Genomic DNA, 27,451 nt, shown 5'->3' on the forward strand with positions numbered 1-27,451 from the left:
TCAAATAGCCTATTTTTGAAGGTTTTAAATATTTACTTTGAATCAAGACTTTTTTTTTTTTAATTGAAGTGCTGTCAGTTACAGTGTGTCTGTCTCTGGTGTACAGCACAATATCCCAGTCAGAAACAAGACCTTTGAAACAAGACCTAAACAACTATAATGTTATGCGAAAATAGTACTTCCAGATTATTGATATTTGCTATTCAGTCACTTATTTTGCTTTTTATGATTATTGCTACAGAATTTAAAAAATAGATTTATTTATTTATTACTGTTTTATTCCTAGCCTCAGATGCCACTTTATCATAGAGGCTTATCATTTTCCTGATTTAAATTGTAACAAAAATCTTTGGTAGACCCAACATTTTATTTGCACATTTAATGCCAAAGCACTGAAATTACTGACTGAATTGCTTGTCGAAATTGAAGATTAATTTATTCCCCCTCAAATTGACCGTTTATTAAATCTAAAGACTGCTAGTAGGATAGTCCCTTCTAGATTTTGACTTTCAGGGATGGATTTTATTGAAAGAAGGTATGGAAGAATTTAATGATATCATGAACAGGTAAAGAGTTTAGGCAGTTGTAACCAGCTCCCATGGCCCATCAGTTGAGCTGATCTTATTTAGTATTCTGTGAACGTATACATGAGTAAGCCTGTTGATTTGAAATGTCTCATTATGTTTCAAAGTTAAATAGCTCATACTGTTATTTTCAGGAACTGGTGATGATACACGAACTTGGGGGCCACCTTTCGTGGGGACAGAAAGTACTTATTTTCTCAGTGTTAACCGAAATAAAAAAGTAAGAATATTATCCCCCTTTTGCTTTCTTTGTGTAATTCTCTTGTAATAACAAAACTTTTGCTATCATTGTGGCTTGTTTGTGTCTATCCTTTTCTGTAGATATAAATAATTCAAATAAGGTGAAATTTTATTTTACTTTATTCATTCGCCAGTTACCAAATAGAAACAGTAGAGCTTTTACTAATTTTCCTTCTCTAGTAACTTAAAACATTTTGTGAAAATTTATAATGCTTCTTAATGGAAGTAGTTTTATTAAGAGAGAAATCATTTGATTCTTTACATTTGTTATTCTTTTGGGGATTGCTAATTGCCTACATCTGGTATTGACTATTTGAAAGATTTTTACTATAATCATTGCTATCATTCTAACATACCCAAATTGCAAATAAAATCAGTAAAGATGATTTAAATGTTTCTTCATGAGGAAAATACATTTACTTTAAGAGGAGGATCTATGATATGAATGGCTCTCTTACTGAACTGTCAGTAATAAGAAAAACTCCATGATGCTATTTTAATATATATATTTTTAATTTTTAGAGTATAGCTGTTAACATCAAGGATCCAAAAGGGGTGAAAATTATCAAAGAGGTACAGTATGCTCTGTGGAAGGCATCTTACCACCTGGGTTATAATTATGGATTTGAACATCAAAGTGTTTTAAAACATTATTTCATTGGTGATTTGTAATTTTGCTGTAAATTCCACGTAAGAGTTTAACTTTGCTCATGTAGTAAGTATAACTTGCTTTGTAATTTCTTGTATATTGTGTATATGTTTCTCCATAGTGTCAGTGTTCAGTTTTGGTACTAGCGTCTATTCACTGAATGTCTGCTCTGCATCGGATCATATTTCTTGTCACATCTTCAGAATTTGCCTTGTAAATGAAGTATTACAATGTCCATTTTCCCAGGAGGTGAAATGAGTTTCAAAGGGGCTTGAGTAATTCTCTAAAGATCGCATAGCTAGTAAAGGGAAGAGCTGAAATTTGAACCCTGGGTCTACCTCACTGGAGAGCCCAAGCTTTTTCTAATACTTATTCAGATGGCTGGTGTGTCCAGACCTGATCTTGGCATCTTTCCTTGAGTGGGCAGGACAATGGTTAGGGTCATACCCTAGGCGTGCACTGCTGGGATTCAAATCCTGCCTTCTCTACTTATTAGTCATGTGACTTCAGGCAGGTTACTTAACTTCTTTAGGCCTTAGTTCCCTTAATACCAAAATGGGGATTCTTTATAGCATCTACTTCTTAGTGTTGTTAGAATTGAGCTAATATGTGGAAAATTTGTAGCAGAGGACCTGCCACAGTCAGCATTCATTAATAAGCATTGGGTATTATCACTGTTCCTGATGCACATGAAGTTGGATCATCATATGACATGACACTTGTTTGCCATCCTTATTTAAGTTTAAAATCTGATGTAATGGATGTAAATCTACTTGATTAGAGAACCGAAATCCTGAAGTTAGTTTTATACCAAAGTATTAACTTCAGCTTCATTGCTCTGATGCTACTTTCCTCATCTATCTGGCTGAGTGAAAGATAGTGTCTTCTGATTGTTAAGATCAGAAACAGTGACCATCTACTTTGGTTTCTGGTGGATCAATCCAACAAATTTAGAATTTTTACTAGATATATTTGAATTCAAAGCTTGATAAATGTCTAGATCTTACCGCCCTGTTTTCCTGTGTCTTTTCTATAGCCTAAATTAGGTTTGTTTGCTTGTTTTTATTTTCTTTTTCTGTTGGAAACTTAGTTTGATTTTTCTAAATTGTTCTCCGTTATTGTTGCCCTGCCCTGTTTTTCTGTGGTGGCTGCCCTCACCTTGGACCCAACTCCCATTGTCTTCATTTTCAGGCCCTTCTTTTTATCTTTTTAGTAGTAGTAGTTATTATTATCATTAATCTACGAGAGTGCTCTTAATTCTTATCTTTCTCTTTTTATTTTATGTTTCTCGATTCCATCTTCAGTGTTCATAGTTCTTTGCTTCTTTGCTTCCATTTCAGAACATTCTGATTATTTTACCCCAAATAGTACAGGTTTCTGATTTTAACAGATACTTTACAATTTCATGAGAGTTTTTCAGTGGGGCAGTGTTAGGTGGAATTCATAACTCTTGCTACTAAGACATCAGGGTACATTGGAATATTTTAGGCCTACGTGTATAATTCCAACCAAAATACATGAATTTGCTGAAATTTCTTTCTCACTCTCTGTGGACCCTGCCTATATCCTCCATCACACTGTAATAACTTTAAATTGTTTCATTATAGACATGGTTTCTTGTCATGTCTGATTGATAACAATAAAGGACAATTCAATTCATATTAACTTAAATAGATTATTTGGGGTCATTATTCATGTCCATTGCTTTTAGCTAGTTATACCGTTCGTAAGTTATATATCTTACTCGCTAGGGGAAAAATTATTTTTTGCCTGGCGTTTTCATTCTTTGTGGAATGGAACTCTCTTTTGGCAAATAACAAAACAACCTCTGCATTCATAACTTAGTGGCTGTGATTGGTAATACAGTGGATCTAGTTTATAGAAATGGTTCCAGAGTATTACACAGAGCAATCAACTGGATACAGGAGAGCTCCAAAAAGTATGACTCCTTTTTCACCCAGGCTAACTAAAAACGAGTTGTTGAAAAACAAAACTCTGCTTAGAAAATCTGTGTATTTTCATGGCAATACTATCTGATAACTTTCTAATATGTCATCTATATTTCAGATACCTCTCTGTTAATTAGTTGATAGTGACAGTATCCATGTTGTGGGTATGAATCGTGACCAGTAAAGCAGTGTCAAAGGTTCTATTTTCCTCCAACATCTTACTACGAAAAATTCAAACATACAGAAAAGTTGAAAGAACCGTATAATGAACTTCTGTTTACTGTCTGCCTAGATATAACAACTTTAACATTTTTCTATATTTATATTATTTACATAATAATACCTGTGGTACATCTGTTTGTTTTTATTCAGGTATAGTTCATTTACAATGTTAGGTTAGCAGAGTGATTCGGTTATACACGCACACGTATTCTTTTTCAGATTCTTTTTCATTATAGGTTATTACAAGATATTGAATATAGTTCCCTGTGCTATTACAATAGGTCCTTGTTGTTTATCTATTTTATATTTAGTAGTTTGTATATGTTCATCCCAAACTCCTAATTTATCCCTACCTGTGTGTGTGTTTTCAAACTATTTGAAAGTAAGTAGAATATATCATGAAACTTTGTCCTTAAATCCTTCAGAATACATCTCCTGTGAGGAAAGACATTCTTTGACATACATGTAAAAGTTATTTTATGATTTTTTTTTTTACTCATTAATGTGATTAACTTATTATCATCACTTCCCCTCTATTTCTGATCTTGTTTATCCAGTCTGTTCTTAACTTACATCTAATGAAGACAACTCAGAATTAGGTATTCTGTATTCCAAATTGATTTTAGTTTTTTTTTTTTAAACTCTGTGACTAGAAGGAAGCTATTTTTTTTCCCCAGAAGAAAATAAAAAGAATGGTGGTTTCTCTACCATGCAAAATTATACTTTTTTTTTTTCATTGTGGGCAAGATTCTAGAATAGATTATATTAGGTGATTTGTGAGCACCTAGTTGAGGAAGAGGTACTCACCAGTAAAACTGTGAACCAGTCTCCCCCCCCCTTTATTTCCTAGTAGATCCTTATATCAGAAAAATGTGGTAAATATTTGGTCTCCACTGAAACAGTTGACTTGTATAATGCCTGTAGGTAGTTTGGAGAGCCATAAAACTCAGGGAAGTTTCTGTAGGCTCTGATTTCCACACTGCACTATTTAAAATTTTAATTAATGACTTAGCTAAAACTTTAGGGAACATACATGATCTTTGAAATGGGTGAATATCCTGAAAGAGAGAGGAAGAGAGAATGTGTTGGATGGTAGACTCACTAAGAATCAGTGTCTAGTAAAATGCTAGTATATATTTATTTAAAATAAGTATTTATAAAATGGGGAAAAGAATTAACTTCTGTGCTATACACTTTTCCAGGAATATTTTATCAATACATATAATGTATATGCATTGAGTTCTTGGGTAATCATAAACTACTGGGCATCTTTATCAGTAGAAATCTTTAGCTCTTAAACTCAGCTTTTCTGTATTTTTCTTATAACATTGTAGAGCCAGACTACATGGTACTTTGAATACAGCTCTTTTTAGCTTAAAAATTTTTTTTTCTTGTTTAACAAGTAATACCTGTTCATGGGCAAAAAGATGAATATTTTAGGGTATCATATCAAATCTCTTTATGCCCTGTATACTCATTTTTTTTTCTGATAAACATGAGATAATACCATATATATTGTTTTTAACTCTTTTTTGTTGATTTTATATATTCTGAATACTTTTTTGTTAGCATGACTTAGTCATATTTATTTTCTTATCTTATTGAAACAGTTTGTGGTCTTTCTGGATACTTTATGTGGATTGAAATGTGATTTATTATTCTATAGAAATCGAACAATGCAAATACCCTACATAGTTAAAAATTTTAAATTGTAGTTTAATATACAACATAAAAATGTCATTTTAACCATTTTTACTGTACGATTCAGTGACATTAATTACATTCATAATTTTGTGCAACTATCCCTGCTACCTATTTCCTAAATGTTTCATCACCCCAAATAGAAACTCTATTAACCAATAATTCTCCACTTTCCTCTCCCCTCAGCCTCTCATAACCTCTGATTTACTTTGTCTCTATGAATTTGCCTATTCTAGATATTTCATATAAGTAAAATCACATACTATTTGTACTTTTGCATCTGATTAATTTTACTTAGCATAATGTTTTCAAGGTCCATCCATGTTGTAGATCAGAACTTCATTCATGTATCAGAACTTCATTCCTTTTTATAGCTGAATAATATTCTGCTTTATGGATGGACACATTTGTCTGCTAATGGACACTTGGGTTGTTTCCACCTTTTGGCTATTGTGAATAATGCTGCTATGAACATTTGAATACAAGTACGTGTTCAAGTCCCTGCTTTCAGTTCTTTTGAGTATATACCTAGGAGTGGAATCGCTGAGTCATATGGTAAATGTATGTTTAACTTTTTGAGGAACCCATACATGTTTTTAAAATTAAAAATAACTTATCAAATGTCATTTGCATAAGGTACTATACTGTGCACCATATTGAACATGCAGTAGAGATGACTGATATAGAAGCTTACAAAAATGTGTTTGATGTAGTTTGTTTTCTTTAGTGTCTGCAGGAGTGACTTGTCGGTAGTAGATAGAAGCTCAGAAAAATTTACGGAATAAATTGAAGTGGAACTGTGGCTTTGTGTTTTATTTATACTAACACCCACTCTTCCTCCGAATTTCCCAAGCATTACTTGGTAGAATTATTACAATAAATAAACTCATCTTTTTTAGGGCTCTCCCTGGAGCATACTGCATAGAGTTGGCCGTGTGAGGAGCAGCTCAAATATTAATTGGCCCCTGAAATTTGGAAAGGATGCCTGTATGGCTTGAGATTTGGGGTGCATATTTGAAACCTTTGTCTCACTTTCCTGTAACCTAATGTAGTTATCGTTCCTCTCCTGACACGTGGTTACTTGGGCTTCTGGTGCCTCCGTTTCGGGAGCTGGAGGTTGACAGCTTACTTCCCTGTGATGCCTCACTCAGTTTATTTACACATTTACATCTACAGTTTATGTAAATTCAGACTTTTCCATCTAGAGCAAAGGATGGCAAACTGTGCAGGCCCAGTTGGATTTGTTTTAGTACAGTCCATGAACTAAGAACGAATTTTACGTTTTTAAAGATTGTTAAAGAAAAATAAAGATGAATATGTGACAGGGAATGTATGCGGCCTGAAAAGGCTAAAATATTTACTATTTGACATTTTATAGAAAAAGTTTGCCTACCCCTGATGCAGAGTCTTCTTCTATTACATTAGTCTGTATATGTGAGAATGTATCTAAGTCAACATGGCAATTAAAAAATTATTGAATAGTTATTAGTCACTTGGACATGTTTAAGAATTAATGTAATGAATTTTTCTGGATGACCTAGTACAATTTTTGTCACGACTTTAAAAAAGGCTTTAAAAGATATGTAGCTGCAATTGAAATTTTAAAAAGAATTTTAAGATTAAGGTTTACAGTGACTTACTGTCCTCCAGTTCCTATAGCAGTGATCTGGGAATCAAAATCTGAGACTTGTTTCTGACAGTTACTGATTCACTGATACACAGTTTAGAAGTTTTAAAAAAATGGTTTATTTACAAAACAGAAATAGACTCACAGACTGTATTATGGTTACCAAAGGGGAAATGGGGAGAGAGAGAGAAATTAGGAGTTTGGGATTAACAGATACACGCTATTCTATGTACAATAGATAAACAACAAGGACCTACTGTACAGCACAGGGAACTATATTCAGTATCTTGTAATAACTTACAATGGAAAAGACTCTGAAAAATATATGTAACTGAGTCACTTTGGCTGTACACCTGAAACTAGCACAACATTGTAAATCAACTATACTTCAGTTGAAAAAAAGGTTCATTAAATGCATTTAAAACTTTTTGGAAAGAAAGCATCTAGAAAGTATGAAGGCTATTCAGAATCATGTTTACATGTATTAAGTACTGACATGTACATGCTGTAACAAGGAATATTACAATAAGGATGGAGAGGAGTAAAGACATTGTATTTAGTTTTTTGTAAAGGAGTTAAAAATATTTTTCATGTATTTTATGTACCTGTTTTTTTCTACCTAAACTTCTGAGAATATATTTGGACAGAGCATGTAGCCTACATATTTCTTACGTTTAATGTAAGTGGAATCCACTTAATACCATGGTATTAACTGAAAAGTTTAATAACCATTGTTTTACTGGCAGTAATACCACAAGTAGTTGACGAGAGTCTTCCTGTTTATCTAATTATACTTTGCAATCCTACTTTTCCTGTGATTTTTCTGGGCTGTTACGAAGTGAGGATCAGTTGTGTTTATTGAAATTAGAATTCTATCATGTGGGGATTTGTTGAGAGTTCGGAAGTTTCTTAAGAAGTCTGATGCATGTTCACCTCTTCCTCCAGCTTGCAGCTGTCTGTGATGTATTTGTGGAGAACTACGTCCCTGGCAAACTGTCTGCAATGGGCCTGGGATATGAAGACATAGACAAGATTGCTCCTCATATTGTCTATTGTTCCATCACAGGTATTTCAACTCCATACCCTCACCAGTGAGTAGGTTTTCCAATTTCTGTGTTTCTTGCTTTTTATGAGAAACCTCTTGCCAGTGTTGGTTTTCTTGAAGTGATTCTGCTGTCTCTCCCTGCCAAGCCATGTTAGGTTGTTGAAAATTAACCACTAAAGAATATTAACCTCAGTCAGCATTGTTCATATATTTATCGGCTATTTGTAGTTCTGTGAATTGTCTGGCTGCAGTTTTTGCCAATTTTCCTATTGCTATTTTGAAAATACTAACAAAGTACTATTATGGACTAATATATAGAATTGCAGGAGAAATACTAATTGGCTTTAAGATAGCACGGGAACTCAACATACTATTTCAGTGTATTCAAAAGTTCTAAGCCAAGCGAAGGAACAGTGTACTATGAAGTCTTCTAGATTATTCAGCCCTGGATGGTGAACTTCATCTGTGTGTGTGTGTGTGTGTGTGTGTGTGTGTGTGTGTGTGTGTCTCTATGTGTAGGTGTATCTTTAGGCTAAAGGGAAAAAAATGATCATATTAGTTGTCTTTACATAGTTTATAAGCACTTACCTATTAATTAAGAGTACAATATTAAGAAGTAGCTCTTAGAAAGTTACATTAATAGCTTTTGTCCAAATAATTCGTAATATTTTCAGATTTTATTAATTCATCCACCATTTACTGCAGGCCTATGATCTGCCAGGCAGTGATCTAAGGTTCTGGGATACAGCAGTGAATAACACATATCTGTGGTCTCAAGGAGATTTACATCCTAGGTTAGAGAGATAAGTAGTAAATAAATAAACACATTCTTTTGTGTTTTGTTTCTTGTAATTGAATCCAGTAATGATAAGGTCTGAAGAGAGAAGTCAAATAGGGCAAAGGGGATGAGGTGAAGAGGGTCTATTTTATGCCGGGAGGTGAGACAAGGCTTCATCAGTAAAGGGGACATTTGAGCAGAGACCTGAATGAGATAGAGGAGTGAATCGTAAGAGCTGTTGGCAACGAGGGTTTCAGGAGGGGGAACATCAGGTGCAGAGGACCTGAGGCAAGAATGTGTTGGACATGTTTGAGGCCCATCAAGGATGGCTGAAACAGCGAGGATGGGGGGAATGTAATAGTAAGAAAATCAGAGAGATGATGGTTATTAAGATTATAAAGGGCTTGTGCGCTGCTCCTAAGGAATTGGGCTTTAACTTCGAGTACGATTGTAAGCTAATGGAGAGTTTTGAGCAAAGGAGTGATATGATCTGACATATTTAAAAAAATTTTTTATTGAAGCATCATTAGTTTACAGTGTTGTGTCAATTTCTGGTGTACAGCACAGTGTTTCAGTCACATAGGAACGTACATATATTCATTTTCATATTCTTTTTCACCATAAGTTACTACAAGATACTGAATATAGTTCCCTGTGCTATCCAGTGTGAACTTGTTGTTTATCTGTTTTATATCTGACACATTTTTAAAAGGATCACTCTAGCTACTGTGTTGAGAACAGGCTATGGAGGACAAGGATGGAAGGGGAAGAACAATTGTGAGGCTACTGAGATTGTCCAGGTCAGAGATGACAGTGGCTTGCATCAGGGTCGCAGTGGCTGAGGTAGTTGAAGAGTGACAGAGTTCTGAATATTTTTGAGATGAGTGGATACGATTTGCAGATGGATGAGACGTGAGTATCAGAGAAAGTTTGGAGTTAAGAATAACACTAAGGTTTTGGCCTGAGCAGTTAGGAGAATGGAGTTGCTATTTATGGAGTTGAGTGAGACTGTGGGAAGAAGTGTTCATAGAGAGAATATCAAGAGTTTGGATTTGGGCACGTCTAGCCAGAGACCCCTCTTAAAAATCCGAGTGGAGATACAGAGCAAGGGATTGGAGCTGAGTCAGGTGGTGTGGAATGTGTTAGTTATGAACAGACATGTGGTACTTGACGCCTGTGCTTAGATCATTTAGAGAGTGAGTGTAGAAGGAAAAAGGAGAGTCTGAGGGGCTGAGGCTGATGCACGGCAATGACTAGATGTTTAGGAGGTGATGATGAATCAGTGAAGGAATTGTCAGTGGGGTGGGAGGAGAACCTCCTGGAGGCGAAGTGAGGAGAGTGTTTATCTTCATAGCCAGTTTAAGCAGAAGAGCATGAGACACAAAGCATATATGGGCCGGAATTACTTGCATTTCCTAAATTCACCACACTCGCTCTCATGGCACAGCCTTTGCACAGGATGTTCCCATCGCTTGGCATGCTGTTCCCCTGCCACACGTGACAACTCTCTTTTTGTCCTCTAAATCTCACTCTGGATGTCACTGCTTCTGTGCAGCCTCTTTTTCTTGACCCTAAAGATTGGGTTGGGTGTTGTCTATCACATGTTGCATTTGCCTCTTTTCTTGTCTGTCTCCCTGGCTATCCCGCAGGCTCATGTTCTGTGTCCAGCGCTTGCTCCATTCTCAGTTCTATTCCCAGTTCCACACACAGTGCAGAGCGCATGGTAGGGGGTTTCTTAAATCAATGAATGAATAATCAGAACTTGACTAAAGAGTTTTTAATAGCTGCCATTTTTTTTCTGCATTCCGCTTATCAGAGATAAGATTAAGTGGTAAATGTTATGTTCACATTTTCCAAAGAAACTTTCAGAGGATAGCCTGGAGTTAGGGGATAGTCGGCCTAATCTGTTATTGCTCATATAGTTCTTCCATAGCACTGTACAATGATCATTGTTTTAAGGTACCAAAAGAGTGTACCGTGAAGTAAATATTCACTTATTGTCGTTAGGTCACTATGCCTTAGGTTTTTTCCTAAGGCATGGAAGGGAAGTAGTACATTTAAAAAATGTTTTAATAAGGAACCAAGCTAAAACTTTTTCTCTTTATATTTCAGTAAATTGATCTTAAAACAGATATCTGAAAATCTTGTTTTACTATAAAAGTCACAAAACTGTTATAAAATATTTATTATTCATGAAATTATAATAACCAAAGTACTCCCATTTCTGTGCATTTAGGTTAATTGAGATATTATAATACTTTGACTGAGACATATTACTTTAGTATAAATAGTGCTTTTCACAGTGTAATTATCTATATGGTGGTATTTTTGTATAAAATAAGCTATAATTGCAATGCTCGGCTGATTGTTATTCTTTTAGGCAGGATGAAGAGCCCAGTGATCATTAGCTTCTCCACTGAATCAGTGTGAGAGACAGGTTCTGCACATAGTAGATCTTTGCCCCTAGACCTGACTCTTTTTCAGATGTGCTATTATATAGGTCTGTAATCACACTTTGGCTTTTGTGTCTATCTATCAGTACTGACACGTGTGAGAAAGAAGAAGAGACTTTTCCTTAGAATCTCACAATCCAATAGAAGTGTTGAGGTCTAAAACACTAAAATATGTGAAGTATTATCTTCTGAACTACCCTGTTTCCATAAAGTCCTGCATCACTAGCAAATGCAAAATCTTACATGACAATAAGTATTTGTTTCTCATTCCCGTGAATGTGGGTCAGCAGGGATTCAGCTGATCTAGACCTGCTGGGTTTGGCTCCAAGTGGCCAGTCTGCTCTGCACGTGTCCTAGTCCCTGGGCCAGTGGCTACCAAGTGCATGCTCTCCTCACAGTGAAAGGCAAGGGTACAGGCGAACAAGCCTAATCCCCCAGGCACGTTCAGAGCCTCTGGTCACACCACGTCTGCTAATTTTCCTTTGGTCAAGGCAAGTCATGTGGCCAAGCCTAACACCAGTGCAGTTAAATATATCCTACTCTGGCGGCAGAATCTCCAAGGTCACATTGAAAAGGGCATGGAATCCGAGAAGGATGAAGACTGGGAATAGGACTGTATTTCATCACATCACCCAGCTAAATAAAATGCTAATCCCACTCAGGAAGCCTCACACTCCCCAAAGTTTCCTGTCTATAACCAACTATGGTTAGAATCAAAAGTTCTGGGCCTTGTCTTGTGACTGGAGACTCTCTAAGTTTTCTTCTAGTTCTCGGATCCTGTATTAGCATTTTAGTGTGGCAAAGGGCCTTGGGGATAGATTGTATAATTCAGTGGTTCTCAGCCAGGTGACAAGGGGAGTATCATATACTTTTCTATAATAGAGATGGGGAATCAGGGGTGACGGGGAGAAGCATGTGTAGTCTGAAAAAGCAGCTCTCCTATAATCCTCTATTTCCCCATCTCCTGACAGTTGTGAGAAAAACATTCACACAGTTCATTCTCCTTTATTTCCTGATAAGGAAACAGATCCAGAACAGCTAAGGGACCTAAGGTCACACGGCTATATAATGACAAATGGGTTTAAAACTCAGGCTTCTTGACTTAATATTAAATGCTTCTCTGCTTTCCGTATTTAGACGTGTATCATTATTAAGTGATGACATGGACTTTGTGATTACAAGACACGAACAAGTCTACTTGAGAATATGTATTTTTGCTGTTCTCTTTCGTTTGTTGTTAATCATATTTGCAGTGGTGGAAGTCATGAACAACTTTGCTCATCAGGGAGTCTAAATTTCAACAGCTTCTTTTGGAAGCAACCGTCATTTGTGAGTCATGAGTTTGTGTGTATATAAAGCAGGGGCCATTTCTTTTCTTTTCTTTCTTTTTTTTTTTAGAAGTTTGATATTCTTGGTAATCCATGTATGTTTTCATTATTTTGTAAGATTGATTAGATCAGTCTCAAGTTGCATGTGATATTATCAGGATCCTAGACTTTCCTGATGTTTCCCAGTGGTATTGATGTCTTGTCAGTGCTTTCCAAGCCCAAATCGTCTGTTCTCACTCGCATGTTGGCCTTATTGCTGATGAGAGTAATCTTAGAATGGTTGGGAGACTTACTGTAATGCACTCTGACAGTTGTGTGGTTGAGGTTGCCTCAGTTGAAATCTGGTCTGCAGGACAAAAATGTGCGACTGATCATGAGGGGGTAAAGACCTGATTATTTTTTATTAGCACGGTCTTCTTATCATTTCCGAAGAAGCTGAGCATTAACATTAGGGGGCAGTGTTTAAAAAGCTATAATTCACCAGCAGTTTTTGAGAAAACTAGTGTTTCCTGTGTACCATTGGATAGAGAGGATCTCTGAAAGGACATATTTATATTTTTTCAGAAGTATTTCTTTTCAAAATGACCATTCTCTACTTCTCTGTACTTTTACAAGTATAATGGTATTTTCCTTAACAATTTAAAGTTGTACCTTTTTTCCATTGTGTCTTCTGAGCATGTTATGAATTATAAAAATTTAGCAGTAAGAATGCTCTCTGCCACATTTTAAAATATTTATTTTTTTTTTTCATGTTAACTTCATTACTCTTCCTTTCTAGAAGGATAAACATTACATTATGTATTGGCTAGCCAAATTTTGTGGTAAGAACATTGTGTATACCCTTTAGTAAAATTTCTTGTTTTTTTTTTTAAAGGACTTTGCAAAGTACTGTTTTGATTTTTATGAACTCCCCAGGGGCATTTTCTTAATCTCTGTGCATGTGTGGACACATTGGGGGATTCCACGTGGGGACATGACCTCATGAGGAACTCAGGACTCAATTCAGGGAGACTATCCCAGGGAGTTAGACCCACTCTTTAGTTTTAAACAGAAAAAGCCTGAGAGCTCTACTTATGAAATGAAGAAATAGCATATGTAATGATGAAGGGGCGAGAATAGCCAAGACTGTTTTAAGGAAGAACATAGGCAGATTTGCCCTGTTAGATTTAAAGACAGATTATACAGCCACAGGAATAAGGCAGCATGGCATTGGCACAAAGATAAAGAAATGGATCAATGGAGCAGAGTAGAGAGTTTTGGAAAATACTGGCACATATACGGAAACATATATGTGTTCATTCTATACACTATATATATAGTTCATTCTATACACTAAAATAATTTTCCAGATGGACTTAAGCCCTACATATAAAAAGTAAAACTTTAAACCTTTTAGAAAATGGTATAGGAAAATATCTTTGTGACCTTAGAGTGGGGAAGAATTTTATACACAATATACGAAACATACAAACTAGAGAGGAAAAGATTGATAAACTTGACCACTTATTAAAGTTAAAAACTTTTGTGCACCAAAAACTACCATAAAAAAACAAGAAGGCAAATCACAGACACTTGGAAGATAACTGATATAGGATTAATAACCAGAATATATTAAAAAAATTCCTTCAAATCAAATAGAAAAAAGAGAATTCAACAGAAAAATGGGCAAGCTCTAGAAAAGGAAACCTGAATGGCCAGTAAAAAGTCACTCAGCCTTGAGGCTTTTAAACAAATGCAAATTAAAAGAAAACTAATATTTCATTTCATGCCTAAGAGATTGACAGACATTAAAAGTCTGACAATACCAGGTATGAAAACAGGAAGGGAACCCCTGAACATTGGTGGAGGCCTGTCTGTAAATTGATTGCCTGTTGGAGAGCAGTTTGGCAGGCTGTTTTGAGATTGTACATGAGTCTGCCCTGTGACCCACAGGTTCTCTTCTAGGTATGTCCTTGTGTAGAAGCTCTCAAACACGTACATGAGAAGGTCCAAAGAAGAATGTTCATAGCAGCATTGTTTGCAATAGCAGAAAAGGTGAAAATATGAAATGAAATATATTTCAGTAGAAAAGGGGGTAAATGAAAAAATAAATAAAAACCCCATTACATGTTAACAAAAAAAAAAGAAAAAAATGTCAAATAAAAAAATTCAAATCAGCAAAAAAAACAAAAAAAGGGGGTAAATGTGTACTATAATGGGATACTATTAAGCAGTGGAAGGGGTAAATGGGAACTACATAAAATCAACGTAGATGAACTTTACAAATATCATTTTCAGTGAAGAAAAGAAGTTACAAAAGATGATGTAATACAGAATGATTATTATTCATGTATAGTTAAAATCATATAAAATATTATTTTTTTGTATTTCAGTCATATGTGATTAAAATACTAAGATATGCGTGATGATGAAAAATACTAAATTCAAGAGAATGATTATCCCTGAGGAGTGGGGACGGAGGAGTAAAGGACAGGGAAGGGATACACACAGGACTTCCAAGTATATTTGACAAATAAACTGACTGGCAGGTGCTTGAGTATTTGTTATGTATACCCTTTCATGTTTGAAATAACAGCAACAAAAGATTCAGAAATGCCTGGATAATTCCCTCCCTCCCTCCTCTCCCTTCCTTTCTCATTCCTTTTGTCTTACCATCACCACACCAACACTTATTTCTTGAGCCTCTATAGATTTCTGGCTGTGTTGAGTGTACAGGGCGAATAATGCAGACGTGGTTCCTGCCTTTAAGTAGCTTACAGCCTAGTGTTAGAGACATTTCATTATCAAGTTAAAAACAGGATATGGTGTGTGCTAAAAAAACTGTGCTGTTATCAAAGAAATAAAAAGCTTACCGAGGGAGAGATTAATGGAGGAGGGGATGCTTAAGTAAGTGGGATGGTCAGGGAAGGCCTTTCTGGGGAGGTAACATTGAATAGACCTAAAGTACGAGGAAGAAAAAAAAAAGTATGAGGAAGAGCCAGGCATGCAAAGAGCAAGGGGAACTGAGAAAGATAACCACTGAGACAAAGGTAAACAGTGAATAGTATTTATCTTTATGGGGAGGGATTAGATCAGTGGGAGGTGGGGGACTTCCCCTTTTTTAAAAAAACTGTGATATAATTGACATATCACATGAATTTCAAGTATACAACATAAGTGTTCAATATTTGTAAAAAAAAAAAGAGCAAGGGGAGGAGTGATTCAGGCAGAGAGAATATCACGTGATCTAGGTATCTTTAAAGGCCTAAGAGAGCCAATGTGCCAAGAATACCAAAAACTGGGAGCAGAATGCTTGAGAATTCACTGCATGTGGCTGTGCACGCACCATGGCAAGCTGGAAGGGATGAGCAGTGGAGGGATATGATTCAGATTACATTAAAAATAATCCTTAAAAGAGGTAGGAATCAAATACTGATTGGCTCACTGAAGAACCTCATTATAAACATTGGACTTGAAATGAGGTTCATGTTTGAGAGAGTAGCTGTCAAAATAAAATTTCTTTGGATTACTAAAAGCCTCCATGGTGTTTCAGAGTCAATAACAGAATGATGAGCCCAAATGGACATGGCAGATCATCTAGCAACTGCATCCAACATTCATATCATGGCAACGATAATACAAAACAAAACACTGCCGCACTCAGATTCTTACCGAGTGAGTTAGTCTGTGTGTGTGTATATATATATATATATATGTATATATATATATTCTCATCATTTTCTACATATTCACCACATAACCATGTCTTTTAATAAAGAATAATTAGAAGTCTGCCTGCACTATAAACCTATAGAAATTTTGGAAGGGGGGGAAAAGAAGGAAGGAGGGGGGAGGACAAAAGAAGGAAGGAGGAGGGAGGACAAAATAAGGAAGAAGGGGGGAGGACTAAAGGAAGGAGGGGGGAGGACAAAAGAAGGAAAGGAGGGGGGAAGGGAAATAAGGAAAGAAGGGAGGGAGGAAAGGAGAGAAAGAATCAGAATTAAGCCAAATGGAATAACAATGGGTAAGTTTTTTTTTTAACCTCTAAAAATAGTAATCCAGTTTAGTTCATGAAGCATCATTTCTAGATTGAATAAATAATCAATATGGATTTGACATTAAAAGGGATCCTCATGGTCAAAATAATTGGAAACTGCTGGTTTAAATTATGAGTGTCTGTTGTACCTCCTTCTGATTTTTTCTCCAGGATTTTAGAGAGTTGTGGCCATCTGTCCAACTGTATTGTTAGTGATCCCTAGCGAAAGTGCGCTTTAACATATTTACCATTTCATACCAAACTCATTATTTAAGCAAACAATGACACCATCTCTGCAGGGGAAGAGAAACTTAGCACAGAAATACAAGATTTCAAAACATAGCCCATAAAGCTAGAGACTTGAGATTATATTTTGTCTGTAGACATGGACTGACTCCAGAAAGTGACTTTATGCCTTCATTTTATCCCCCCAGGGCATAACCTTTTTATCTTTAAATATTTCTTTTTACCCTTACACATACAACAGATGTGTTTTGCAAGTTGGACTCAATGGAGTATAAGCAGAAACTTTATTCTTTCCCACCCTACGTCTCCAAACCTGCACTCCTGACTCATTTTCCGTGCTCATGGGTGAAATCCCAGGAAAAGTCCTACAGATATTTTTTTCTGGTTATTTTATTTCAAGTATTAAAAAGTCTAGTTCAATCTAAAATCAAAATTTCAGAATCTTGTACAATTTATGACTTTTTCCTTTCCCCAACTTAGGCCTGACCTCTTGGAAACCTGAAGAGTGTGCGCGCGCGTGCGTGTGTGTGTGTGTGTTGAAAGAGGACAGTTTCTTCATTCCTCCATGACCCATCTCTTCCCTATTGCTAGCTGCTGTTGGTGATTCCTTCAGAGTCAGGCCCTCTTAGGGAAAACAGTAAATTAGTGGATACGAAAGAGCTGGTGCTACTGTGTGCCTTACTGTGTGCCCGAGGCGCGCTTGGTGGCTCTTTGTCCTATGGGAAGCTTTGTGGGCTCCTCAGAGGCCTCAGAACTGTGTTCTCTCTCTTTAGTCCTTGGCTTTTTGTGGTCTTCCGTGTACAGTGTCTACCTGTTCAGGTCACCTTGACCTACAGGCAGCCCTCATGGGTAGAATTCCTCTTAAAATGAACTAGTTCGGCTCTTCTGGTGGTCCATTTAGCCCCTGGGGAGAACTCCTCCCTCCTCTTGCTCACCAGTAGTAGGAGTGCAGTTTGCTCCCAAGTATGTCAGTTCTGCTGCCTTTCACTGATGTAACCATCACCTTTTGCTTTTGATATTTTTTCAGGCGCATGTTAAGCCCTTAGGTAGTTTAAAATCCCCAGAGTAAAGGCCCAGATCTCTGTTGCTTTTTTTTGAAGTGTCCCTCATGTGGCTTAAAGTCAAAAGGAAGCAGCTTTCTGCTCCCCTGTGGCAGGATGAAATGCCCCGCGTGCTGACAGCTCTTTCTAAGGAAATTCTTGCTGAAGGTCTCATTTACCTTTCCACCTCTTCTCATGTACCATGAAACGGATGATAAGCTAAGGGCAGCAGAACTGGTTTCACCATCTCTTAGCATGACCTGCATTGGTGTTCCAGTTCTTAGGACATTCTTCGTGGGTTTGAAGCGTCAGCTGAAACTGAGGCAAAAGAATGTTTGGACATTCTTTAACCCAAAGTTTGTGGAAGAAATATGTTTTTCAGGTAGTAAAGAATAGCATTAAGTACAACCAACCTGAGATATCTGTCTTCAAAATTGTGAAGTATGAAAAGATAATATTTAATAAGCTAAAAGTGTTTTTGACTAACTTTGTATACATTTTACATTATTTAAACACAAATTAAAAGGTCAATCATTTCCATATACATAATTTCTAAATAAATGACTTTTCTCAAAAGCAAATACCACTTTAAAGCTGATACTGAATTGTTACTGGGTATAAGGAACGTTATGATAATTTTCCTTGGGAATTCTTTGTGACACTGTGGAATTAAAATCTACTGGGCTGGAACATGGACAAAATGATTACTCATTATGCTAAAAGAGACAAAATTGCTCTTCTTAAAAGAGCTTTGCTGGGTGTAATTAGGGATATGTAGTGAGTACCATCTCATGACACAACTTTATATGTATATGTGTGTTTGACCTACTCCACTTCTTAAATGCTTTCATTTTTCTTTTACTGTTGATCAATAAAAGAGAAATCCATGACTTGACAAGGAAGTTGAGGTGTTTTCTCAAAGCTTTAAAATTTCAAAAGCAAAGCGATAGCCTGGGCCTAGAAATATGGTATAAATCTAGAAGCGGTTGGTTTCACCTTTGGTCTTTGATTTCTTATATATGGATATATTGGCTCCTAGTATAAAGAACCTCTTGGTGCCAGAGACCAACAAAAGGGAAAAAGATGACAATGTTACTTAATGTCAAAGCAGTAGTTATTTCAAAACCTTCGCAAATCGAACGTTTCATAGATCGTGCCAGATAGACATGCCAAGACTTAAGTCACAATCCAAAAATCCTGTCATCAGAACTAAATTGTTTCCCCTTGTGGTAATAGGTCTGGGATATAAATCTACAAATTAAAGAAGCAATGCTAGATAGGAAGAAATGTTATACTTAAAAGGATAAAAAAATGAATGTTAGATAAAATTTAGATAGTATTTATTTCATGAGTGCTAATAATCTTTTTCATTCTTTGGATGGCCTTCCAAGCCAGCGTTAGTGCAGTACTACAACTTTCAGCCCTTTATTTGGACCGCAGTGCTTCACAAAGGCAAAAGTATGTGGTGTAAGTAACAGTCATGCGCCTTGAAAGATAAGGGATGTTGATAGACTGTCAGATTGTGGAATCAGTGAATCTGTTTTGGAAAAGAGCATAAAATTTGCCAAAGTCTAGTAAGTAAAAATTACCAAAGTTTAAAAAATTAATGGTAAACATTTGGTTGTAAGAAAGACTAGTCTAACAAATAACCTGATTAAAAAATGGGCCAAGGACGTGAACAGGCATTTTTCCAGAGAGGATATACACGTTGCCAATGAGCACAGGAAAAGATGCTCAGCATTACTAATCATTAGGGAAATGCAAATCAAAACCACAAAGAGATACCACGTCACACCCATTGGGATGGCTACTATCAAAAAAAAAAAAAAACCCACCAAAAATAACAAGTATTGGTGAGGATGTGGAGAAATTGGAACCCTGCTGCATTGTTGGTGGGAGTGTAAAATGATGTAAGCCACAATGGAGGTTCCTCAAAAAGTTAAACAGGATTACTGTGTGATCCAGCAATTCCACTTTTGGGTAGCTATCCAAAAGAATTGAGAGCAGGTATTTGAAGAGATACTTGCGTTATGTTCCAAGCAGTATTATTCAAAAATAGTCAAAAGTGGAAGCAACCCAAGTGTCCATTAATGGATGGGTGGATAGATAAAATGTGGTGTAGATACAAAGGGATATTATTTAGCCTTAAATAGGAAGGAAATTCTGACACATGCTATAACATGGATGAATCTTGAAGACATTATGCTAAGTAAAATAAGCTAGTCACAAAAAAGACAAGTACTATATGATTCCACGATTGCATGAGTTATCTAGATTAGTCAAATTTATAGAGACAGAAAAATAGCACGATGATTGTTAAGGGCTTAGGGGAAGGGAAAATGGGGAGTTGCTGTTTAATGGATATAGACTTTCAGTTTGGGAAGGTGAAAAAGTTTTAGAGATGAACAGCAGCAATGGTTATACAACAGTGTAAATGTCACTGCACTGTACACTTAAAAATGGTTAAAATGGTAAATTTTATGTTATGTATACTTTATCACAATTTAAAAAACTAAAATTAAAAAATTATAAAAGTAAAAAATGAAGGCTAGTCTAAACTGCAAGGTAACTGTGAAAGAAATTCTAATTACTATGTCACAACCACAAGAAAATGTTGTTTTACTACGTTTTAAATAGTGGACTACAAATGCATATATTTGATGGCTAGTTAGTGAGTATATAAAACACTCCTTTGTTCAATAATAAATTGATTCTTATGTGTATAGATTAAAAGCCCCCCCTTCTTTTTTTTTTTTTTTTAGGATTTTGTCTTCTATTTCTTTTCAATCTGATAGGACTAGCACATATATATTAACATATAGTGGTCATTTGCTTAATACTAAATACTGACCAAAGTACCAAGGGGTTTTTTGTTTGTTTTGGTCAAAATCCTATTCCATGTACTAATTTTGCATCTTTAGATTCTTATTGCTATTCACCCTATATTTATCTTTCTGTTGTAAATAATTTAGTATTTCTAACATTGACTTGGAAATACTCAAAGTGAGGAAAGGGAATTTAAATGAATACTCCTGAAGAGAAGAATTCCCTATTAGGATAAAGTTATAATCATGAGAGTTCTATGAGAATTGCTGATTTTACTTAAAAATAGAGATATTATAATTATTTAAAAAATTTCAATCTGAGAAGTGATGTTTTATGGTCTCAGATATTTCTAGGAGGGCACATTTCCCTTACTCCAGCTAGAAACTTCAACCACGTGTCTTGTAGCTCTCCAAGGAAAGCCAAAATGGTAGTATGAGGCATGCCCTCACCTCAGTTAGATACATGCAGAATTTTATTCATTCAGTTACCATCCTTGTATTTTGAATCTTCTAACACACATCTAACAGGGTTCCAATTTCTCCCCTACAATACCTTGGGCCCTTGCCTCCCACACACCCTCAGTTCTGTTTCTAACCCAGCATATGGATGCAGTGATTCTGTTAATGTGCACATGTTCGTGTCTACAGAGATACCCTCATTTAGAGCTTTTGTCTATCAGCATTTAGTTGAAGGTGCACCGTATCAATTATGAACAACAAAGTCTTCAGTTGCTGTATTCAGTGCTTCTATGGGTCTTTTACTTCTTTGAGTGGGATACTATATGCTTCTGCCCTCTAATCCCGCCACCATTTCAGATCTGACCTGTCATTTGGACTTGTTCTATTTATTACATCTGGAGGTCATGGGGGATTACTGGACATAAGCAATTTGGTCCATCATTTGACTATCTTGAGTCATGAAGTATCTAAAACAATCAAATTCTAATTTGAAAAGCATTGAAAAAGGACAATGTGGCCCAAACACTTCTTAGGTGAAGATAGTGGGGGGAAAAGAGGAGCAAGGCACAGGAGGAATTTCAGATTGTGAGCTATCTGTGTGGAGAGGGAATATGTTAAAATATATTTATATACCCCTCTCGTGGCCCAACCTCCCCTACCTCTGCGCTTCCAGAATTTCATGGAATTCCTTACAGTTCTCCAATGTGGTCATGTAGAGCAGGGGTCTGGAAGGGCCTTGGGCCAAATGTGACCAACTGTCTCTTTTAAAAAATAAAGTTTTATTGGCACACTGTCATGTCCGTTTGTTTACATAGCAGAGTTAAGTACTTCCCAGCAGAGACCCCCAAACCCAACAAAGCCTTAAATATTTACTATCTGGCTCTTTATGGAAGAAATTCACAGGCCCCAGATTTAGAGCATTTGGTATTCATGGCCTGAAGGCAGGATGACACCACAGAATGGAGAGAAAAAAAGTACTTTATTTGTTCCCTTTTGAGTCTAGGCCCTGAGGATACTTAGGATAGAAAATGTGTTATGATGTAAAAGCCAGGAATCTGAGTCCTGTGCCCACATTCCCAAGAATGAAAGTAATTCTCTACAATGAAAATTATTACAGAAGTAGTAAGAAATGGAACCGTGAAAAAATTTACATTTGGTTTAGCTGTGTTACATAACATCTGGTGTTTATTGAATTTTTCCTATCTGTTAGGCACCATGCTGAACATTTATTATGTGTTAGCTCATTAAAGTAATGCATAATTGGCATAATTTATATATAGGCAAATCTTGTAATCATGATATCAATATTAGTTGCTTATCAATTATGCAAAGTATCCTGCAGCATAACTGAAACCTCTGAACAAGGGTTTATGAGACTTCTGTTACAGTACCATGTGATTTTGGGGGCGTCATTACACTGATCTGGGCCTAAATGTCCTCATCTTTAAAATGGGAATGTGGCCTGTTTATTTCATAGGCTGCTAGTGAGTCTGAGATGTAATTTGTAAAAATTCTTTCAGAACTATAAATTATTCTGTAGATATTATGGACATTAAGTCATTAAATATATTTCAGATTGTGTTACATAAACTGTATATTGGGAATAATTCTAGTCATACCTGGAACTCTTTTTCATGAGACTACATAATGGAAAGCAAAGGCTTGGTAGTCAAAGGACCTGGGCTGAAGTCCCAGTTTTACCATTATTGGTTATTTAGCTTTGGTCAAGCTATTCAGTATCTCCTAACCTGTGTTTGTGGCTGGATTAAATGGGAACAGTGATGCTGGTATCTCCCCCTACAATGTTATTGAACATAAGAGCACAAATGGAATCTACATGCAATATTATTCTGAGACGTTGAGTCTTCTACTCTCCTTCCTCCACGGTGCTAAGAGACATGTACCCTCCACATACCCTCAGCTCCAGCGTGTGTACAGTGAGACCCTAAAAATGGGAAGAAACTGCTCTTGAGCAACCATTTCTCAGGGCAGAGGCTGTGAACTAAATATGTTAATCCTCATGTTCTAATGTTTCTCAACGTTCTCTGGCTCAGTGCTGCTTTCTCTGCGTACTTCATTGTGTGTTGTATGAAAGTGCAATTATTTTTGCTTTGTCATCTGAACCAAAATTAAAAAAAAAGTACAAATGGAGAACCATCTTCTAAATTAACAAAAAAAGAATTTGTAGAGCTTATACTGAGGTGGTAGAATAGCTATATGTTTAAGAAATGTTTATTGACACTGATACTTTGTTGGATACCAGGACCATAAAGACAAAGATGTGTGGGCAGCCAATAGCCTCTGGGGAAGGAGACAATTCATGTGGAACCTGATAGTTACAAATCATATTAAGTATTGGGCGAAAGTGCTACGGAGCGCAGATTAGGAGCTGATTAACTGCATGGGGGTGGGGAAGCACTAGGGAAATCTTAACAACAAAGGAGATAATAGTTATGTCAGCTTTTGAAAAATGATTAATTTTTTTCCAAGCCGAAGATGGAGGGGGAAGGCATTTTAAACAATGAGGTCAGTTAGGTAAAGGAACTGAGGCACAAATGACATGGTATGTTCAAAGAACTGTGTAGAGTCCTATGTGGGTAAAGTGTGAGGTAGAAGATGAAGCTTGAAAAGTAGGTTGAAGCCATACAGAAAGACTTTATATAACAGACTTAAAAGCTTGGCCTCCATCCTGTTATCAATAGGAAATCATCAGATATTTTAAGCAGAGAAATGTCATGGTCAAATCCATTTTAGGAAGATAATTAACTGCAGGTAGAGAATTGCATTTAAGAAGAGACTATCCCGACTGTAGTTGACCAGTTATAGATATATTAAAATAGTGCTGGGGAGAAACAGTGAGTCTAAACTAAGCAGGAGGAGACAGAGTGAACTGCTGTACGCAGTCATTCAGGTGTCCAGCCTTCTTAACCACTAGGATAGACTAAAAAAACTTAAAGTTTTCTTTGAAAACCCTCAGTGGGGGTGAGGGAATTAGAAAAGACCCCACTGGGGGCATTTGAGCAATGATCTGAAAGAAATGAGGGAATGAGTCATATAAACTCATGCCTAGAAAAAGAAGAGCATTCTAAGCAGAGATGAGTAAATTCAAAGGTCCTCGGGTAGAACTGAGCTTACCTTGTTCAAGGAACACTGAGGAATAAATAGAGCTGGAACAGTGAGTGAGAGAAACTAATGAAAATTGGGGACCAGATCCCATGGGGCTTTGTTGGCAGTTTTAAGGACTCTGGCCTTTTCTCTGAGTGATATAGCAAGTCTATGGGGGATTTTCAGAGCACAGGAGTGATATAATCTGAAATGTATGTTTTGAAAGGTTTAAGCACCTAATTAAGAGGGTGCTGCATTAATCCGTGTGAGAGGGTGATGGTGCTTTGAACCAGGAAGATAGTAGTGGAGGTGGTGAGAAGTGGTCGGATTCTAGACATATTTTGAAGTTAGAATCTGCTGAAGGATCAGATGTGGAATACAAGAGGAAGAGAAGAATCAAGGTTGATTCCAAACTTTTTTGCCTGAGTAACCAGGATAGTTTATGGGTTAGGGTATTACTCTAACAAACAGCCCCAGATTGCAATGACTTCAGTTAAAAATAGTTTATTTCTCTCTTATGTCACAGATTGTATGAGTCAGAGTGGGCTTTGTGCTATCTAGTCATTCCGGGACATAGGCCCTTTCATGTAGTGACTCGTCTATTACCCAGAGTGTTTGAATTTGATCCTCTGAAACCATCTGGGAGCTGAAGGAATAAAGACTGTGTGAGGAGGATCACCCTAAACTGAAGCAGGATAAGTAGGAAGAAACCCTTATCTAGGCACATCATAGTGAAACTATAGAAAATCAGAGACAAAGAGAAAATATTAACAGTAGTTAACGTGGGAGGGGAAGACAGTTTGTTTTCAAGGGAATGGGAATTATCTGACAGCTGACTTCTTAATAGCAACACTGGAAGCTAGACAATGCTGGACAAATATCTTAGTCAAGGTGCTGAAATAAAATAACTGTCAACGAAGAATTCTCTAATCATGAAAGTATTCTTCAAAATGAAGGTGGAGATGTGTTACAGCAACAGCAACATACTGAGAAAATTTATTTTGTAGCTAACCCCTACTAAAGAAAATTCTGAAGGCTATTTTTCAGGCAGAAGGAAAATGAACTCAGATGGGTAAATCTAAAAGAGTGTTGACTGTATAAAGCATAATATCATGTGGGTATTAAAAATATATGTATGTACACATATATTTTAATATATAATGTGTATAACACACACACACGACACTAATAGCAAATAAATCAGGAGGAGGTAAAATGGTTCTAATTTCTGTATTGTCCAGGAGGAGGTTAGAGGTGAAGGTTAGATTGATAATTCCAAGAATGCATACTATATTTTCTAGGCTAGAAACTGGAAAAATAGAAAAGAGGGTATAACTTCTAAACTAACTCAAGGAATGAAAAATGATAACAGATATACAACCAATCCAAAAGAAGTTAAGAAATATGAAAAAACAACAATTGGAACAAATATAAAGAACCTTAGAAAATAACAGAAGAGTTAAACCCAAATATACAATCACTTTAAATATAAAAGGATTAAAATTCCCAGTTAATATCAAAGATTGTCAGATAAGATTAAAAAAAAGTAATCCAACTAAATGTTACTTATGAGACATTCTGAAACAAAATAAGTCGGAAAAGTTGAGAACAAAACTATAGAAAATGATGTAACGTAAACATTAACTGAAAGAAAACTGGTGAAGTTCTATTAATTCTAAACAATAGACTTTAAAGCAGAAAGCCTTATTAAACAAAGTAAAGAAGTATTTACTTTATCATGATAATGATTCATGGCTCATGATTCATAGTGATCATCAGAAGTTTGTCAATTCTAAAGATGTATGCCCTAAATAATAGGACGTCATAATGTATAAGACAAAAATGACAAAACTATAAGTCACAATTGTAGTTGAAGATTTTAGTATATCTTTCTCAGTAATTGATAGGACAAATAGACCAAAAAATCATTAAAGATTGGAAGACTTGGGTAATACAAGTAATGATCTTGAGTTGGGGTTATGGTGATTTTTTTCATTTCATTGTGGGTCTAAAATGAGACTTGAAGTATAAACACTGTGTAAGGAAGAGGAAATATTCATGTATACTAATTCAGATTGATAGGTCTTGACGATTTGGGAAATGATGTAAAGAATTGAGGAAGATCCCCAAAGTTTCTAGCATGGGCAGATATTTTAGGGTCTCTGAAAATTAACGATGTCTCCTTTTTCCTGGGCCATGTTATACTTTGATATTTTAAATCACAACGATGCAGAACTTTTAGGACCAACCAACAATGCCCAGTCAAAGAGTTTAGTGTGCATTTGTTTCTTATCAAATGCAAATAATATTTAGAGATAGCTAAGTGTTTGGAACTTCTATGCTCTCCATGGTTCTGGATTTTGGAACTGATGTCTCTCCATTAGTAAGTAGAAGTAGATGCCTGCAACTCACAGCTTAGACCTTTTAGGAAATATCTAGGTTTAAGTACCTTTTGAAGTACAGAGATTACGGATCAAAAGTAAAATTTACTTACAGCTTCCATCCACAGGAAAGCCTGTATGACTTTCTTTCTTTGTTTTGGGAAACAGAAGTGTTTTAAAAGGGATTTTCATGTTTAAAAATTAAAAAAAAAATTTGTATTGGTTAAGGTAACACAGATGGCTTATGAGTAAGCATAATGGGACATGGCTGGCTAAACTTGCTTAAGAAGTATGTTGTAATTTATTTGTACTCTAAGAAAGAAGGTGAAAAGGATTCCAGGGAAGTCAGGAGGTTCAGGCCATAGGTAAGGGTATTTCTGGTGGAGTGTTCTTTTCTAGTCTGTCTGTCCACTTGGATGCTGGTGTTCTTCTCTCTCAATAATAGATTGAAGGGCAAATTGTTTATAGTAACCATACCTGAATTTAGCAGAGGTTTGCTGCACCAAGGTTTTTAGTCTCTTGCTTTAACTTCTTGATACAGTGAGTAAAGCCTGCCCCCCTTCCCTGCCAACCACTTCAGCACGAATTTCTTCCGGAATTATTCTTGTCTCCACCCCTGCTTACTGTGCTTTTTCTTAGGTATCAAATATTCCAGCATGCTGTGCACATCTGCCAGTTCTCACCCAGTTTCTCCTCTGTTGTGTACTAGGAATTTGTATTCTCTGAATGGCTCTAGGATCAGAAAAGCGAATAGAGCCGATGGAGGATCCAAATTCTGGTTCTGGAAAGCAGTCTGTTATTCTT

The 27,451-nt window shown here is 36.2% G+C and overlaps 1 protein-coding gene across 25 annotated transcripts in view; it reads left to right on the top strand.

The window, feature by feature from the left end:
- Nucleotides 1-27,451, top strand: part of SUGCT (succinyl-CoA:glutarate-CoA transferase) — a 622,687-nt gene that overhangs the window by 13,623 nt on the left and 581,613 nt on the right. For all 25 annotated transcript variants that reach the window (XR_012508284.1, XR_012508287.1, XR_012508285.1 and 22 more), the window contains exons 4-6: nt 719-804; nt 1,347-1,397; nt 7,918-8,038. Coding sequence is in view for 5 of the 25 variants with exons in the window: in XM_045510767.2 (XP_045366723.2) it covers nt 719-804; nt 1,347-1,397; nt 7,918-8,038 (258 nt within the window). In the remaining 20 variants the exon portion in view is untranslated. The remainder of the gene's footprint in view (nt 1-718; nt 805-1,346; nt 1,398-7,917; nt 8,039-27,451) is intronic.

Source organism: Camelus bactrianus, chromosome 7 (assembly GCF_048773025.1).
Source record: "Camelus bactrianus isolate YW-2024 breed Bactrian camel chromosome 7, ASM4877302v1, whole genome shotgun sequence".
Lineage (NCBI taxonomy): Eukaryota > Metazoa > Chordata > Mammalia > Artiodactyla > Camelidae > Camelus > Camelus bactrianus.